The 16,855-nt window shown below is 42.5% G+C and overlaps 2 protein-coding genes across 2 annotated transcripts; both read right to left on the reverse strand.

The window, feature by feature from the left end:
• Positions 1 to 586: 586 nt before the first annotated feature.
• On the reverse strand, positions 587 to 5,850 carry LOC121619482 (triosephosphate isomerase). The gene is made up of 7 exons (XM_041955221.1): positions 5,626 to 5,850; positions 3,368 to 3,491; positions 3,134 to 3,233; positions 2,728 to 2,845; positions 2,105 to 2,190; positions 1,767 to 1,854; positions 587 to 1,422 (listed from the first exon to the last, which is right to left on the reverse strand). Exons 1-7 carry the CDS (start codon positions 5,735 to 5,737, stop codon positions 1,304 to 1,306), a joined length of 747 nt encoding a protein of 248 aa, XP_041811155.1. The 5' UTR covers positions 5,738 to 5,850; the 3' UTR covers positions 587 to 1,303.
• A 2,036-nt stretch (positions 5,851 to 7,886) lies between these two features.
• On the reverse strand, positions 7,887 to 16,421 carry gnb3b (guanine nucleotide binding protein (G protein), beta polypeptide 3b). Its single transcript, XM_041955215.1, has 9 exons — positions 16,246 to 16,421; positions 13,145 to 13,255; positions 12,357 to 12,502; positions 11,376 to 11,439; positions 10,575 to 10,731; positions 10,396 to 10,462; positions 9,308 to 9,509; positions 8,935 to 9,151; positions 7,887 to 8,304 (listed from the first exon to the last, which is right to left on the reverse strand). Exons 2-9 carry the CDS (start codon positions 13,211 to 13,213, stop codon positions 8,198 to 8,200), a joined length of 1,029 nt encoding a protein of 342 aa, XP_041811149.1. The 5' UTR covers positions 13,214 to 13,255; positions 16,246 to 16,421; the 3' UTR covers positions 7,887 to 8,197.
• Positions 16,422 to 16,855: the final 434 nt, after the last annotated feature.

The raw sequence follows: 16,855 nt of genomic DNA on the forward strand, positions 1-16,855 counted from the left end.
TAATATTCCTGTATGAAAGCTGCTTTACAAATAAAGTTTATTACTATAATTATTATTATATTAGTGGATTATGATTGTCGATGCATTACTCTGCTCATCACTTTAATGTTGCAGCTGGTAAACGTGGAGCTAGTTTTAGTTACTTTATATACTGCTGCATAGTTTAATCTTAAGTGGAGAAAAAGTAGAATATTTGCCACTGAGATGTGGTGGAGTAGAAGTACAGTAAAGTTGCATAAAGAGGAAAATACTCGAGTGACCTCTTGTCGTCACGTGACCTGGAGACATGGCAGGCAGCGAAGCACACAGGTGATCAGACTTTGCTGTTCCACCTGACAACAACGACATCGTCCCTGCTTTTCTCCGACGCGTCGCCGGCTGTGCACCAGCGCTCTGAGCTCCTTCTGGAACATTCAGAAATCCATCACGGCGGTTTTACTGTCAGCACAGACGCTTCACCGGCCGTCTTCACTCCACACAGGATCAAAGCTGGCTCGTGCCAGTATCGGGCTCATGTAGTCTGATCTGACAAGCCGGTGACACAAACAGCCAGCAAACACAAAATGAAACCTCTTTTCACATTTTATTTAATTATTCATTCCGCTCTTACATTGGTCACATCCTCCTTATTAATGTGCAGCCGTGTCCACATAAAGCTTTAGTGCCTATTAGTGACAAGTTCACAACAAAAGTCCCCGACTCTGCCTAATATTTTATCTTATATTTAAGTACATTCTGTCCAGAGCTTTTATCGAAGGGGCCCTGAAGTTAGTGCAGTTGAGTGAGAGTGAGTGCATCATCAATACAACATTACAACACTGTCATCAGCCTGTTAGCACAAACAACCCGGGCTGACTGATCTTCTGCTGGAAATAACAGCAGTATCATAACATCAATAATGTAGTTTCACCACAAACTAACAGCAGAAGCTGAACTCATTTCTTCTGTAGAACAGGACATGAACTCGTCTGACAATGTTTGCACGTTTCCTGACTTTTTAATGCCTCGCAGTGAACACACATTCGACACTGCAACACAATGAGAAACAGACGTCAAGGTAAAAGCAAAGTAGTGACTGTGTGCTGTGTGTGACAAACAAAAGAGCGATGACAGAAAAACACAACAAAAACGAACTGACATTTACTGAATTCTACCGTCCTGAATTTAGCTGATTCAACATTTATTTTGCAGGATAGATCTGTGTGTCCGTCTGTGGGTCAGTCGGCCCGGTCTGCAGACACACGGTGACCATCTAAAGGGAGGGTGCTTTCATCGGTCCGGACGGAGCCATTTCCTGTGTCTGTTACGCACGTGCATTGATGATGTCGACAAATTCCGGTTTCAGGGATGCTCCGCCCACCAGGAAGCCGTCCACGTCGCCCTGAGACGCCAGCTCCCTGCAGTTAGCTCCCGTGACTGAACCTGCAAGACGGAGAGAGGAGAAAAGGCGATGATGTGAGCCGGACTTCAAGTCGGCCAATCAGCTTGAACAAAACAGTGAAGAAGATACACAACGGAGGGAAGAGGACCATTTACTGAATGGGCTCAGTCCAAGTGGACCTCTGTGCCCTGGGTGTGCTTGTCAGGCTGCGTACAGACTGTTTGGTGAGAAGGTGATGGCTGAGAGGAAGATCTACAGACACTACTCAGACCTAAAAACTTTTTTAATTAATAAACTGAAAATGCTGTGACTTCCTGCCTGCTTTTTTGAAAAAAAAGGTGGCCTTAGAGGTGAAACTGCACCGACTCGACAGCCAATCACTGACCTCCGTAGATGATGCGCACAGAGTCGGCCACGTCGTCCGACACGTTGGCTCTGAGCCACGCCCTCAGCTTCTCATGGACCTCCTGAGCCTGGACACACACACACACACAATTGTTAACCGTTTTAAAATGCTTTCACCTTTCAGTTGTTTTGTTCAGCTTCTCTGTCGTTAGAATGATTTTCTCTGTCCACAGGGAACACAATCCTTTGCTTTGAGTAAAAATAACCGGCTGGCCGCAGCTGAATGTGCAGCCTGCAGGCGTGAGTGTGTTCTGGGTTGTGGTGGCAGCTGGTGCTGTTTGCCTGCCTGACTGAACACACTGCAGGAGTCAGCGTTACCTGTTCAGGTGTAGCTGTCTTGCCTGTGCCGATGGCCCACACAGGTTCATATGCCAGGACCACTTTCCCCCAGTCCTTCACGTTCTCTGGAACAACAGACAACGAAGCTGAACTCTTTACAAAAACCCACATTTCTTTCTTTTTTAAAAATGTTTCACATGCTGATGATGCCTGAACAGAGGAACGAGACGGCGGTGTCTCAAGAAACCTCTCCAGCAGCAGAGACCCCTGACCTATTTGCATTTTAAATCAGCGTGTAGCCTACTTCGAGAGCAGAATTAGGCTACACGAGGCAAATATGTAACCAGGGAAAAGACCATCAATAAAATCTTGTAATATCTGACTGCAGGCTGGTCTACAAACCAGCTGTTGTTCGCAAGCAGATGCATGACGACTGAAGAACTGGCCACAAGAATGAGAACATTATCATCACGTGTTGGGTGATGTTTTCGTTTTTTATGGATTATATTTAGGAAAAAATACAAATCATTTTCAACTAAGGAAGAGAGAAAAATACTGATGTTCTCTGGTGAGAAACCTCCGTCAGTGTTCAGTAACACCTGTGAAAAAACAAGTAATCAACAAATGAGAAAAATGCTACATTTTTTATTTCCTTTGTTCACCTGCAATGACCTGCGTCTGAGCGTAGACCACTTCTTCTGTGGTGCCTCCCTCGCGCTCCTCCAGCTTCTCCCCGATGCAGGCGATCACACCCAGATCACTCTCCAGAGCGTGAGCCACCTGAGGATCGACCACAGAGTCTTTACCTGCACCTGCACACCTGATGCAACATGTTACGACAGACAGGTGTGAGCTCGCTGCGGGAAGCAGGTGGGAGGAAACAAGCTGCCTTTGCTGTGGACGTATAGATCTGCACAGTACTGCTGTCCTGCCTGTACAGGATGTGACCTTTTAACTGCTGCTGGACAAGAAATCCTGCAGACATGCAGACACCAAAGTGTAATCTGAAAGTCGACTCGGACTCGACTAATTTGAGGTTTGACGTGTTAAAAGTTAAAAGAGTCTCACCTTCTGGCCAATCAGCTCGTCACCTTCCCCAAAGACATGGCGGCGCTCAGAGTGCCCCAGGACCACCCAGTCTGCCCCGCAGTCCTTTATCATGGCCGGACTGGAGGGAGAGAACATGTTGAAGACACGTCCTTTCATGGATTTCCTTCAAGGCCTTAGAATTAAATTCTAAAGCCGTGCATGAATGTGCATCGGCCTTCAGTCTAATTACTGAATATTTCATGAGTGAGATACCTGATCTCCCCTGTAAACGCTCCCTTGGCCACCTTGTAGCAGTTCTGGGCCGCGACACCGATCTTGGGATCCAGGCTGGACCGAGCAAAGTCCAGGTAGATGGAGGGGGCAGCACACACCACCTCTGAGAATTAAGCAAAGGTGTGACTTCAATTCCATCGTTTCCTGTTCCTCTTTGCACTTTTCCAACCCTCCCAGTCTCACATTGACGCTGGTCCCACCCACTGTTCCCATCATCACCATCAACAGTCCTCATCCCTTACAGGCACCAATCAGCTGTCGCGCTTTGGTGATCCCACCTTAAAAAGACATTTATTTCCATGCACTCATCCTATAACACTCTGCAACACTCTGACCGAGTATTTGTAGCTGACAGGACGCTGTGAGAGCAGATAAATGGAGGTCATGCGTGCAGTAAATGTGCTTTTGGCCCTGGACTCAGATGGTTAATTTAATAACATTTAATTGGGTTAAATTTATTTTCAGTTGCTCTACTAATAGCTGCAGTGTGGCTGTGAAGGAAGCGTTCCTCACTCTGAAGCGCAGGAGCAGCATGTTTAGGCTGCTGTGTTCAATTAAATAAAGTTTAATAAAGCTTAAAAATAAAGACAAAAAGCATGCTGTTGCCACTTTAAGTCACTGGCAGTTATTTACTTGATATTAAATAAGCGATTGATGGTTGAAGTCGTTCTTGAGCTCCAATGCGAAACATTTTCTGGCTGAAGCTTCATAAATGGGAGGATGTGCTGCTTTTCTTGGCTTTAATTGATTATCTTTAGGTTTTGGGCAAAACAAGTCATCTGAATACACCATCATGGTCTCTGAGAGTTGTGACGAGCATTTATTTATCTTTTTACTTCTTTCTAACATTTTGCAGACTAAAGAATTCATTGATTACTAAAAAAGTAATTGGCAGATGAATAAGTGATGAAAATCATAGTTGGAACGTAACCAAGTAGATTTACTCAAGTACTGTACTTTTTTAATTTTGAGGTACTCTTTCATATTTTTACACATGAACTTGTAATTTAGATTAAACTGCAGTGATTTAATTTTAAAATGCTGCTTACATACTTATTAATCACTCACATTAATCCCAAAATAGTTCTGCTTAAGACTGAGGGCTGAATCCGGGCGATACTACATGAAAAACATCACATACAGTCTCATACTGGACAAAAATGTTAGATGATGTTGTGGAGAGGCAGACCTATTGAACAGGTTTGCATGTTTGTTCCAGGACAAGATCTAAAAGCAACCTGAAGTGTCAGGACAAGCAGCGGTGAAGGAAGTACTCAGATCACTCCTGTAACATCCAATCAAAATCCTACAAGTATAAAGTACTATTAATGTACTTAAAAGTATCGAAAGTAAAAGTACTCTTTCTGCTGAAAAATGGTCCGTGTGACTGATATATTATTATAAATATTAATATTATAAGCAGCATTTTACTGCTTGAGGTGGAGCTAGATTTAGAACTTTATATACATTTCACTTAGAAATTAGATTTAAATGTTAAATCAAAGAAAAAAATCATTTGAAAAGTTCAGATGGCAAATCAGTCTTTGGTGGAACCGACAGCTCAGATTCATCTGAAATGTGATGTGTTCACAGGACAAGCTCACAAGCCCCAAAAAGCTTGGAATTATGTAAAGTCCCAACATACAGCTGCCAAATAAAGAGGAATAATGACAGAGTAAACAGGAGAACACAGAATAAAGAAGAATAACGCAGCAGAGAATGTAACTATAAATCAAATGAGAAATTATTATGTATTATTATAAGTTAACATACCCAGCAGCATATAAAGCAGATGAAAATAGCTCCACATTTACCAGCTGCAACATTAAAGTGGTGAACACATGAATGCATCATTAATTAAAATCTGATTCTGAGTACTTTTACTTTTAGTACTTCAAGTACACTGTGATGCTAAAACTTTTGAAATCCAATTTTTACTTTTACTTTACTCAAGTCACAGACCTGACTGGAGTACTTGAGTAAATGTACTTAGTTACTTTCCGTCACTGAAGCGGACAGAAACGCCAGAGGCCTTCATGCAGCTCATCCTGATCACATGACTCTCAATGTCACTGTGTCACCGAGCAGCAGCATCTCCTCACTGACTGTCTGAATCTTTATCGATTACGATCGATTCATCGATTTGCTGATCTGTGCATCCGCGCGGATCGACAGCTGACGTGCAGGAACGCAGAAACCTGCGCAGGAACCTGCGGACACAGTCGTGGGTCAGTTACCGGTCTGGTCGTGCAGGCTGGCGGTGTTCAGGGTGGTAATCAGCTCTTCCAGACTCTCCTTGTTCCCGTTCATCTTCCAGTTTCCCCCCACGAAGAACCTCCGGAGCGCCATGGCCGGCTGATGGTGGTAGATACCCGGTGAGGAGAGGTGTTGGTGGGCGTCCGGAGGGTCAGTTCACCTGCAGTAAGGCTCCGGCTGGTGTGTACGTCAGGTGCTGTCGGAAATATCAGAACTCAACGCTGTAAGACGGCCCTCTTCTTCTTCTCTTGTTTATAAAGAGTGTCAAACGGCTTTATGACGCATTACCGCCACCTGCTGTTCAAATGTGGACTGAAACCTGCTCTTTACATTAGAATTTTATTTTTCTGCTTTATACTTATAACACTTCACTATATTTCTAAGGGCAACAACACTTTTTCTTCCACTAACTCATATGATAAAGTTTCTTTGCAAGATTTTGTACAGAAAACAAGACGAGTTCATGATGAGAAAATGCTTCAAGAATATAACTTAACCCTTTAATGGTCCTACCCTGTAAACATGTATTATTATTATTATTATTATTATTAGTAGTAGTAGTAGTAGTAGTAGTAGTAGTAGTAGTAGTAGTATGCTTTGGTCATTAAACATAAAAAAACTCACGTCACATTTTTTTTTTTAAAAGGTCCCCATTACAGTGAAATGGAAGACTTTAAAAAAAAATAAATCTTCATCTCTTTTTATGGAAAAGAGTAAACCCCAAGATAAAATATTTTACATAATATGCAATAAATTAAGTAATTAATAGACAAACATAATTTAGCCGTTTCCTTCTGCAAATACATTGTTTATTGTTTCCAGGTGAGAGGTTTGTATGTTGTCTTGTATGTAAATGATCTGCTGTTGATTTTATTGTTTTTTTTAGTTGATCTTACCGTTGATTTTATTTTGTACCCATTTTTATTATCTTTTTTCTTCTATTTCTTTGCCTCCTTTTTATTCTTGCTGTCCGTAACAACTTTTCCCCGGCGTGGGATCAATAAAGTTTTATCTTATCTCTCATCTTATCTCATGTTATCTCATTAATGGTGATCTTTTAATGAAACAAGAAGCTGCACATTGACATTCACTCATTCAGGGCTTTCAAACCTGCTTTTATCTGCTTGATGTTTAGGAATACTAGAAACACAATACTGATGCTTCATACCATGTAAGCAGCGGATTCAAGCACAATAATTATAGATGCAGATGTCTCTCCCCCCATATAGTTCTATTATTTTCTAACAGCAGGACACAGGGCCAAATTTTCTCCTCTGAAAGAGTTTATTTGTATTTTATTTTATATATTTTCTTCTTGATTTATGTATATAATCATTTTTAATTAGCCTAAAAGTTATCAAATGTATATGACATTTGTAATGAATGAAAAATGCTGGAATCAGCTTATAAAACATCCAGAATTTGCTAGATTTTGACGTATGCCCCCCGGATGCTCCTCCTCCAGATATCCCAGAAGATCTGCATCCATGTTTTGTATAAGTTTAGTTGTTTGATTGTCATTAACACACACAAACACATAGACTCTGACATGGTGTTAATGCAGAATTCTATGTTTATTAGAAAGATTTTCAACAAACATTTCGTCTTTTTACAGAGGAACTGCACAAGTGTAAAAGTACTACAAAATGTAGCTGAACCCAGGGGAGTAAAATAAAGTTTACAGGTCTTTACAGAGTGTTTCACACGTCAGACCGCCACCCGGCAGCCACTCTCACAGCATCGCCGGCCTCGCTCCACCTTTCAAAACCTTCATTTGTCTGCACGCATCATCGGATTTTCGCGGTGAGACGTTGGAAACAGCATCTTGGATCGAAGTCTGCTGGTTGTTAGCAGGGGACCCAAGATGGCGGCTCATCACATACACTCCCATTCAAATATACTCTGGATGAGTGCAGCCCAAGAAAAAAAAAGAAAAAGAAAAAGAAAAAAAGACACTGTACATCAACTCTCCATCCTAATGCTTTAAACTATAAAATACAAATAAATTTACATATCAATCTGTCATCTAGATAAGTGCAGGGCTCGTTTACAGGTCAAAGATCTCAATTACAATAAAAATAAATCTGTAAGCCTACAGTCTTACTGTATTTTCAACATTCACGTGCTCTTTCTTTTTTTTATTGTCAAAAATCTATATGTGTTTAATTGACATTCTCAGTAAGAGCTTATTTTCTGCTCGATAATCATTTGGAATAATGTGCTATGTTTTAGTTTTTTTTTATTTTTCCGGCGTTTTAATCGTCTCGACAACAATAAAACTCTTGTTCATACAGCGGGATGCATCATGGACTGTTTACCTGATGCCATTTGTACAACTTGACTCATTCGCAACCTCTCATATTTTGCATACATGAATGAGGAAGAGGTAGAGAGGGAGAGAGAAAGAGGAAGGTCTGCGCTCAAACGTCTGCATCAAATACCCTCCACCCTCGCTGCTCTCCTCCCCGTCGTCACCCATTTCCTCCCACTTTCCTCCTCTCCTCCTCCTCCTCCTCCTCTCCCTCTCCGGGTGGTTTCCTCCGCCAGGACGCCTCAGTTCCACAGTTTGAGGAAGCTGTCCCAGGATCCTGTGCAGACGCCCATACCGTCTTCTGGGACGCCGGTGCAGCTCACCCTGTTGTCATGGCCGGACAGCACACCTGGAGGACGGGGAGAGAAGCAGGTATGGACAGGAAGAAGAGAAGAGGAGAGGTGAGGAGAGGGCATGTAAAAGGCATGAGAGGAGAGAAAAGAGGGGAAAGTATGCAAAAGGAAGGAATGAAAGTAAAGGAAAAGAATGAAAAGACAGAAATGGAAAGAAAAAGGGAGGAAAGGAAAGGAGAGGCATGGAAAAGGAAAGAAATGAAGGGAAAAGAGAAAAGGAAAGGACAAACATTAATTCAGTGTTAGCTTCTGTAGCATACAGAGCATCTGTGGCACCTACCTGTCGCCTAACATTCATTTTTTATATATTTTTTAACAAAACATGCACTGAAAACGTAGCTCATGAAGTTAATTTACAAAATCAGCTTTTTTCCTATTAATAAGACGTTTTATGATGCTTATTTAAATGTTCTCAATCCCTGAGTTATTACAGGAAAATAACTAAATAATGCACAAACTCAGCTTCTTTCCTTTAAAGTGTAAATGTGTGACACTGATTTTAACCTCCCATCAGTGAGATTACAGGCTAACTTGTGCTACGCATCACTTCTCAATGTGCTTTTAACAGATTTGAATTATTTTTAAGCACTTTTATCTCCAAGTGCAGAGTAAATAACTCCACTCACCGACTTTCTCTCCCTTCAGTGAGTCCCAGATGTGGCAGTTGAAGTCGTCGTAGCCAGCAAAGATAAGGCGGCCTGAGTTGGACAGAGCCAGAGACGTGACGCCGGCGTTCAGGCTGGTGTCCTGGTAGCCAATCACCTCCTGGTCGGAGCGCAGGTCGTACATCTTGCAGCTGCAGTCGTCGGAGCCCGTGATGATGGCATTACCGCTGGGGAAGAACTGAGGCGGGGAGAGAAGAAGATGCTGCTGACTTTTCTGTATAATAATGTAATGTAAAAATCAGCTAACACCCATGGGAGCAGTGATAGAAACTGTGTTGTCAAACATGACTCGAGGTCGTATTATGTCTGGGGTGTGCGATGTGATGTTCCTCACAGAGATGGCGTTGATGTCGCTGGTGTGTCCAGAGAAGGTCTGCTTGCAGGCACCTTCCCTCAGGTCCCACAGCTTAGCCAGAGAGTCACAGGCTCCAGAGATGAAGGTGTTCATGTCGGAGGAGAGAGCCAGGGACATGCAGTCTCCAATGTGGTTGGTGAAGATCACCTTCTGCTTGCCAGTCTCCAGGTCCCACAGACAGCTGGAGAGGAGAGAGGGCACGCAGGGAAAAGAAAGAAATAAAGACAGGATTGGGTCTTGTTTTTTGTGAAAACATAAATGCCAGTTTTTTGTAGTCCACTTTGTATCTCATCCATTTAAGATCTGCGAAAACCTCTTTCTAGGCTAACAAGCATGCAAAGCCTGAGGTATAATGAAAAGCTAAGAGCTCTTTTGCTAAGTGACTGACAATAAAACCTGACATCGCCTTGTTGGGTTTTCTAAAGTGGTGTCTGATTTTGTGTTTTATGCATCTCTATGAAAATGCAACATCTGTGGAGTGAAATTACAAGGTGGTGTGCCATATGTTTATCCTAGCTTAGCACAAGATCGGGAGTGAAGGGAACAGTTAGCCAGCCTCCTGTACATGTTAAATACACACATGCAATATTTACAGAGGAAACTGTGGACCGGTTGGATAAAGCTAGGCTAGGCGGTGCTAATCTACAGGCTAATGGACCAATGAGATAAAACCAATTCTTTCAGCTGACACCTGTTAAGACAGCAAACAAGGTTATTAATGAAAATGTTGCAGTTTTCCCTTTAACAATGCCAGTATACGCATATTAAAGTCCTTTAATATGCTTTGGAATACAAATTTTCACAGCTTTCTGTGAAGTTTTGCTAATTTGAAATTAGCATTTTGCAGCTTTGTCTGTTTTTGTCCAACTGAAGCATGAAACCAAAGATTTCTCCCTTTTGGATTCTGATATGTTGGGAAACACAGTTCATTTGTCAGCAAATAGCAATAGCCTGAAGAGTTGCTTTAAAAATTTGATTGCTTTCCCGAAACATGACATTTCCGGTGGCATCGCACTCCATTTTGCTAACGATGTACTGTAGGCAAAATAAATCAGTATTAAACTCACCAGGTGGTGTCACCAGAGGCTGTCAGGATCTCAGTGTCGCTAAGGAAACGGCAGCAAGACAGGTAACCTGGGTGGGACAGAGAGAACTACTTTTGTCAAAGTTCATTTCTCTTTCTGCTTTTATGTAGCATGAACATCAGTTGGAGGATCAGTTAGGGAGGCGAAAGCGTCATCCTCACCTGTGTGTGCGTCCAGCTCCCTGAGGGTCTTGGGGCTGGCAGCCTTGATGTTGTACACTGTGCACATGTTATCCAGACCGCCGCTGGCCACCAGGTTACCAGAGGGGGCGAAAGCGACGCTCATCACCCAAGCTGACTTTAGTGGGACGGCAACCAACTGGGAGGCAGAAATTTAGTGATTGATTTGCAACCCTCCTTCAATAATTGGGGCATAAACTGCATCGGCTGTTTGAAACCAGTGATTCAAACAGCTTTTGCAGCCAGATTCTGTCAAATCATCCCACCATGATTTCATCCCTGACAAGGTGGAAACAGAAGTTAAACCATCACTGAATACTTAACTCGCCACTGAAATCCAGACTAATCTAATTATTTAAGGATTAAAAAGCTCCTACAGGAAGGTTAAACCACCCCAATCTATCACAGATCAACTAGTTAAACTAAAAAAACACAGATTTCGGTGAAATTTCTTGCAGGTTATTGTGTTTTCTTTGCTGCATCGTACCAAGAGCAAACTAATAACAACACATGATAGATTACTGAATCAGTCTAACCCTGCCAACGTCTGTGAGCTTCACACTGCAAACAGAATGTTTAGGTTAAGATCAGTTACAGCCAAACTGCATTGATCAAAATAGATAGCAGATAGCGGATAGCAACTAAAGACCTTTAATACTCATTTCAGATGCATTCTGTACAATAAACAAACCCACAATATGCAGCATAAACTTAGAGGACGTCATCTTTGTCTCGTTTTTTTTCTGCTCTATGGGGTCCAGTTTGAGGTATATGTGAGCTTACCTTGTTCCCTGTGAAGGTGTCCCAGATGAGAAGCTTGCCATCCTGTGATGCACTGACCATTTGCCTGCGAGAGAGACGGCAGAGACGTCAAATCGTCATTATATTTTAAAACAGACACTAAAGTAATTCAGCTGCACTGATATTGAATTCTGGCTTTTTCCACAAGGTGACAAAGAGCTGCAATGACACTGAAGAGCCAGTGTCTCAGGCGTCTCTATATTACTGATCACATATCAGTCAGTCGCTGTAGCCTGTTAGAGTTCTGCTCATCATCATCATCATGCTGCTCACGGTTTATTAATTAAGTCTCAACAGTTCATCCAAACGCCTGTCATGTCTCCTGTAAAGCCTTGCTGTTGAAAGGTCAAAGAGTCTTTTCTTGCAGGTTCTAATGACTGATTCTAAAAAGATAAATGAAAGATGCTTTAGCAACATAGCAGAACCGGATCCCCGCTTTTCTTCATTTTGGTGGCATGTTGGATTTTTAGCTCCACACATTTTGTTGGAGACAAACCACTTTTCTGTTTTCTTCGGACAAAAACATCTGCCGGGTAAACAAATGTAGAATAGCCACGATAGATGATCCACAGCTTCCACATCCTAGCAGCTATCTGGGCAAGTTCGCTAGCCTGTTAGCTTGACCTCCTGCCGCTGTGAAAAATAACTGGCTCATGTTTAGGCGGCACCTCGACTGTAAAAGCAGAAGCAAACCCTTATTCAAACTGGCCATACAACTGTATCTGTTGTCTCCTTCCACTGATGCTGCACTGAACCACTGAGATAAATGTTCAACAGCAGGGAAAGCACAGGTGTAAATCATGAAATCAGTGATGACTGAATTCCTTTGAGCTGCTGCAGTTTCAGGGTCCTGGTTTTGCAGCTCACTGTCACACTGACATGACTTACTAGGACCTGTTCTTTTTCCAACCAGGACAAGTTAAAATGTCTCTTCCCCCCTCTGGTCCACCTGCCCTTCCTCACCTGGAGTCAGCTGACCAGTGCATGGCATAGATTTTAGCCAGGTGACCCTTGAGTGTCTTCCTGAGCTTCAGCTGGACCCTGCCCACCGAGGCCACGCCCCCTGCTGCTCCTGACATGCTGCTGTCGTTCACAGCCTTACGGGCCGCCTGGTGGCCACACAGAGAATTGCATGTTGGGGAGAAAGGAGAACAGAATCAGGCAGGTGAACGAGATGGTTTAGGCCCACAATGTTCTCCCACCTGCAGTTTGAGGTGGTAGAGATTGAAGCTAATTTTTGATCTTTTCACCTGTACTCAGGTGACCCTGGAAAACAGCTCAGCAGATGTGTAGGTGCTGTTGTCATTTGACGGCACGAGGATAACTGATACTACTAAGGGAAGTGATAGCAGCAGTACTACTAATAGTAATAGTTGTACTATTGTTAGTATTATTAGTAACAGCACCAGTGGTAGTGCTATCAGCAGTAGACAGTAATAGTAATAGTGATATTAACAAAACTGACCTACTGTGACTGTCCAAGGAAAACCATGTATCTCCAATTATTTTGTAGTTTTCTGTAAACTGAATTACTGACATATTCCTTCCTTGTTATCCAGTGAAAAACATGTATCTACAATTTTGGTGATTTTTCAGGTAAACTGAAAGATTAACTTTTTCTGTATGGTTTGAGAAACTTTTACCTGCTAAGATAAATAAACATTTATAAGAACGACTGGATTATCTGACAACATGGTTTTCGGGCCTCGTGAAGCTCCCAACTACTCTAAAAAACTGCAGGAGTTGCTCACCTCAATCTGTGCACGGAGGCCATCGCACTCCTTTTTCAGTGCATCCATTTCAGCTTTCTCAGCTGCCATGGCGACGGTTGCTAGGGGATGTTACTGACGGAAAACGAAACTCTGAGACGGGAAAGAGAGAGAAAAAGAGAGGACGGGAATGAAGAGGAAAAAGACAAAACAGTTCATTCTTGATCTTTGGGAACAGAATGAACAAAAAAAGCTGTATTGATTTTGCACCACGTTAATGAAGCATCAACAAGTCCTTTGGCAAATAATGTAGTTCCAGTTTGGATGTAAGACCTCAGCTGTTAAATTCCTCGTGTTGCCAGCTTGATCCTGCAGAACATTACAGCGCAGGAACACAACGATCCACTGACCAGGCTGCACATCACTCAGTGACCCTGATACCTCGATCTGGAACACTTGGGTTACTGTTACACCATCAAGTCTAGAGCAAAGATTAGACACATACCTGACAGGTATAATCCTTCCCTAAACCAAAGTTGTAATACTGTTTGCTCTCACACTGGTCTACCTAAGAGGTGAAGGGTGTGAAGGGAGGGACAGATAGGGAGGAAAAATAAAGACCTGAGCAGATGAAAGGAAGGACAACATGAGGGGAAATATTGAACAGGAAATACATTTGAAGTAGAAATGTGGAAGAGACGGGATTGGAAAGAGAAGGAAAGAACGCATATTATAAAGGAAACAAGCTAGAGGAAAGGACAGAGGAGGAAGGAAGCGAACAAGGGAACTAAAATATCATTCAGACTTTTCTTAAGGTATAAACATGTAGCACCCTGGAGTGTATCAGCACATTTATGCATGAGCCTCAATGTTCAATCTAAATTAAAATAACAAATCTCCTCTTTCATTTTTATTCTTTTTAAGTTGTTTGATTCAAGCTGTTGCATCACAGTTTTCCCCTGAAGGAATTTCTGACCAGCTCCGGCATTCGTTTCTCATTTGGAGAGAAATACCAGCTCTGGAAAGCATTTTTGTCCATAATTTTTCAGATGAAGTTCAACTTTGCAGATCAGTTATGGGAACTTGTTCATTAACTACCATCAGCTTTGTAAAATCAACCCTCTGAGGGGGGTTTGTTAGCTTGCGTGCACACAAAAGTGCACAGACTTCAACAATGGATGAAGTAAGCTGAGGTTTGCAGTCACAAACATCCCAGTCAGAGAAAGAGTGAAGGGTGTTTCTATTTAATGTCATAAATGAATTAAATGTCCCCATTGTCTTTTCTAACTGACTGGTCCCTTTACTTCAAAGTCATTTTCATGTCCCAAAAGTCCTGCGTGCAGTAGCTCACTGCATGTGCCTAATGCTCTGTAATAGGATACTGACGTCTGACTAATTTAACACCAACTACCTCTGTGCATGACTCTGCTCACTGGGGAGGAAAATCTTCAACACTAAAGCCCTGCACCTCCACAAATAAGGAGCAACTAATTGTTAATGTTGAATAGGAAAAAAAGCATCGTTAGCAAAATGCATGAATGAATTAAGAAGGAACTTCAACCTCTTTTTATTGAAATGCTCCATGCAACAGTTTGAACCCGTTCTCCTATTATTACATTTATGTGCTACTAATCAGCACCAGTAAAAATATGTGACACAACACTGCAGTTTGTGGGGCCAAAAGTCAGACAAGGAAAAATAAATATAATGAGAATGGTTAGAAAATTAAACAGCAATTACTTGTTAAAGTTATTTATCAAGCGAAAATGCTGTTTTGGTTGCAGATTCTCAAATGTGAGGATTTGCAGCTTTTTTCATGTAAAATTTATAATTCACACATTTGAATTTTTCTGTTTCAAAGTTGTTCAATGGGCAACACAAGCAATTTTAAAACGGCATATTGGCAAACTGTGATGGGTGTTTTCTATTTGTTTTACTATTTTCTGACATAAGTTAAATAGGTAAGTGATCAATGGAAAAATGACTCAAAAGAGTAACTGAGAGTGGCAAGTTGACCGTCCCTGCATGCATGTCTTGTGCAATAAAGTCAAAGATCCATTAACAGAGGAGGTGTGCAGCACAGGTAGCGGCTTGAACTTCTGACAGGATGCAGGATGAAGGGTGGAGAATATGGGAGGGACAATCGTGGCGGCGGCGATGTTGGTGGGGGGTTGCTACAGGGCTTTAAATCCTGGACAGGAGATCTTAAGGGAAGCTTTACCGGTCAAATCTCCTGTCATCCGATTACTGACTGCTCTTTACCTCGGGATCAGGGAGAGAGGGAGGGAGGGTGATGTGGACGGACGGTGGAAGATGTGGTGGCTCTGTTACAGTCAAACATCAACAGCTCCACCTCTACGGTCCTGTTCTCTTATTTGACAGAAGTGACAGAAACGTATCGCTCTCAAGTGATTTTTCTAGAGTCAGAATACCAAAAACACTTAAAATCAGTAAGAAACAAAACCTTCTTTGCATCAGCAACCCCAGCAGCGCCAAAGCTGCAGCGTAGAAATGTACAGCCCGGGTGAGCGGGATGAGGTTTGTGCTTGTGTCAGGCTGCAGCTTACTGCTGCCACACCTGAGGCACCAATCCTCTTTGGCAGCTTCCCTACAATCCAAAGATCACCTTCGAAGGGTTTAAGGAATCACTACGCTGGATGCAATCTCACATGGGACTCATCAATTATGATATGACTCATAATAAATAAATACTTGAAGATGCCTGTAATAAAGTAAGAGGATCCAGTCAAGTGGAGAAGCCTTCTTGCATGAAAAATGGTCCCTGAATTTTATAAAACAACTCAGAAGTGAGCAGTGGAGGAAAGCTTAGCTTCTCCAGAATCACTATAAGTACACAAACTGCAGCTGCAGACACATTTCATGCCTTGCTGGTGGCCATGTGCAGAAAATCTCCATTAAATTAAGAAGTTTGCCATCATTGTCCTGTGTTGCACATTGAAGGAAATATCCACTTCCTGTTTTTCAGATCTCACAAAATCAAAAATCCGCTTCCTCTCTTTACAGTGTCACAAAGTAAGATGCTGCAGCTTCAGAGCATTTCACTGCAGCTCCAAGCGTTCTCCAACAGCAGAGGAAGCTCCAGGAGGGAGTGCAACTACAGAGGCATAAAAGAAGAAACTCACCTTTTCCACTTCTGCACCGGTGCAGCTTCTGGTCCCAGACGCCTCCGGCTCTGCGTTCCCCTTCGAGCTCTTTTAGATTCCACAATCCCAGGGGGCACAACCTGCAAGCTGGCTCCTCCGACACTCTACCCCGGCAGACTGCTAGCAGCTTACTTGTGAAAAACTCTCTCTTTCTCTCTCCCTTCCTCCACAGTGAAGAACAGATGAGGATTGGAGGGGATGAAGGAGATAAGGGATGAAGGGATAAAGCTCAAAGATGGAAATAGAGAGGGAAGGAGAAGGAGAGAGAGAGAGAGACTGGGAGAGAGAGCATGGCGAGAGGAGGTGCGTAAACCGATTGGGGGGAGAAAATCAGGTTATGAGGTCAAAAGACAAGAGCAGGTGAAGAAATGAAAGAGGAAGACAGGAAGAGAAAGGGAACAGGTGGAGATGAAATGCGAGAATATGAGAGGAAGAAAAAAAGATGGTGGAGGTTTGCGAGGAAATCACACTTGTTGCACCAATATTGGGCAGCAAAGGAAGGAAATGGACAAATCAGCCATGCATGTGATTAAATATGAAAGACTGTGTGGTAATTTATGCTCTGACCATCCTGATTTAATGAGTTTCA

Source organism: Chelmon rostratus, chromosome 16 (assembly GCF_017976325.1).
Source record: "Chelmon rostratus isolate fCheRos1 chromosome 16, fCheRos1.pri, whole genome shotgun sequence".
Classification (NCBI taxonomy): Eukaryota; Metazoa; Chordata; class Actinopteri; order Chaetodontiformes; family Chaetodontidae; genus Chelmon; species Chelmon rostratus.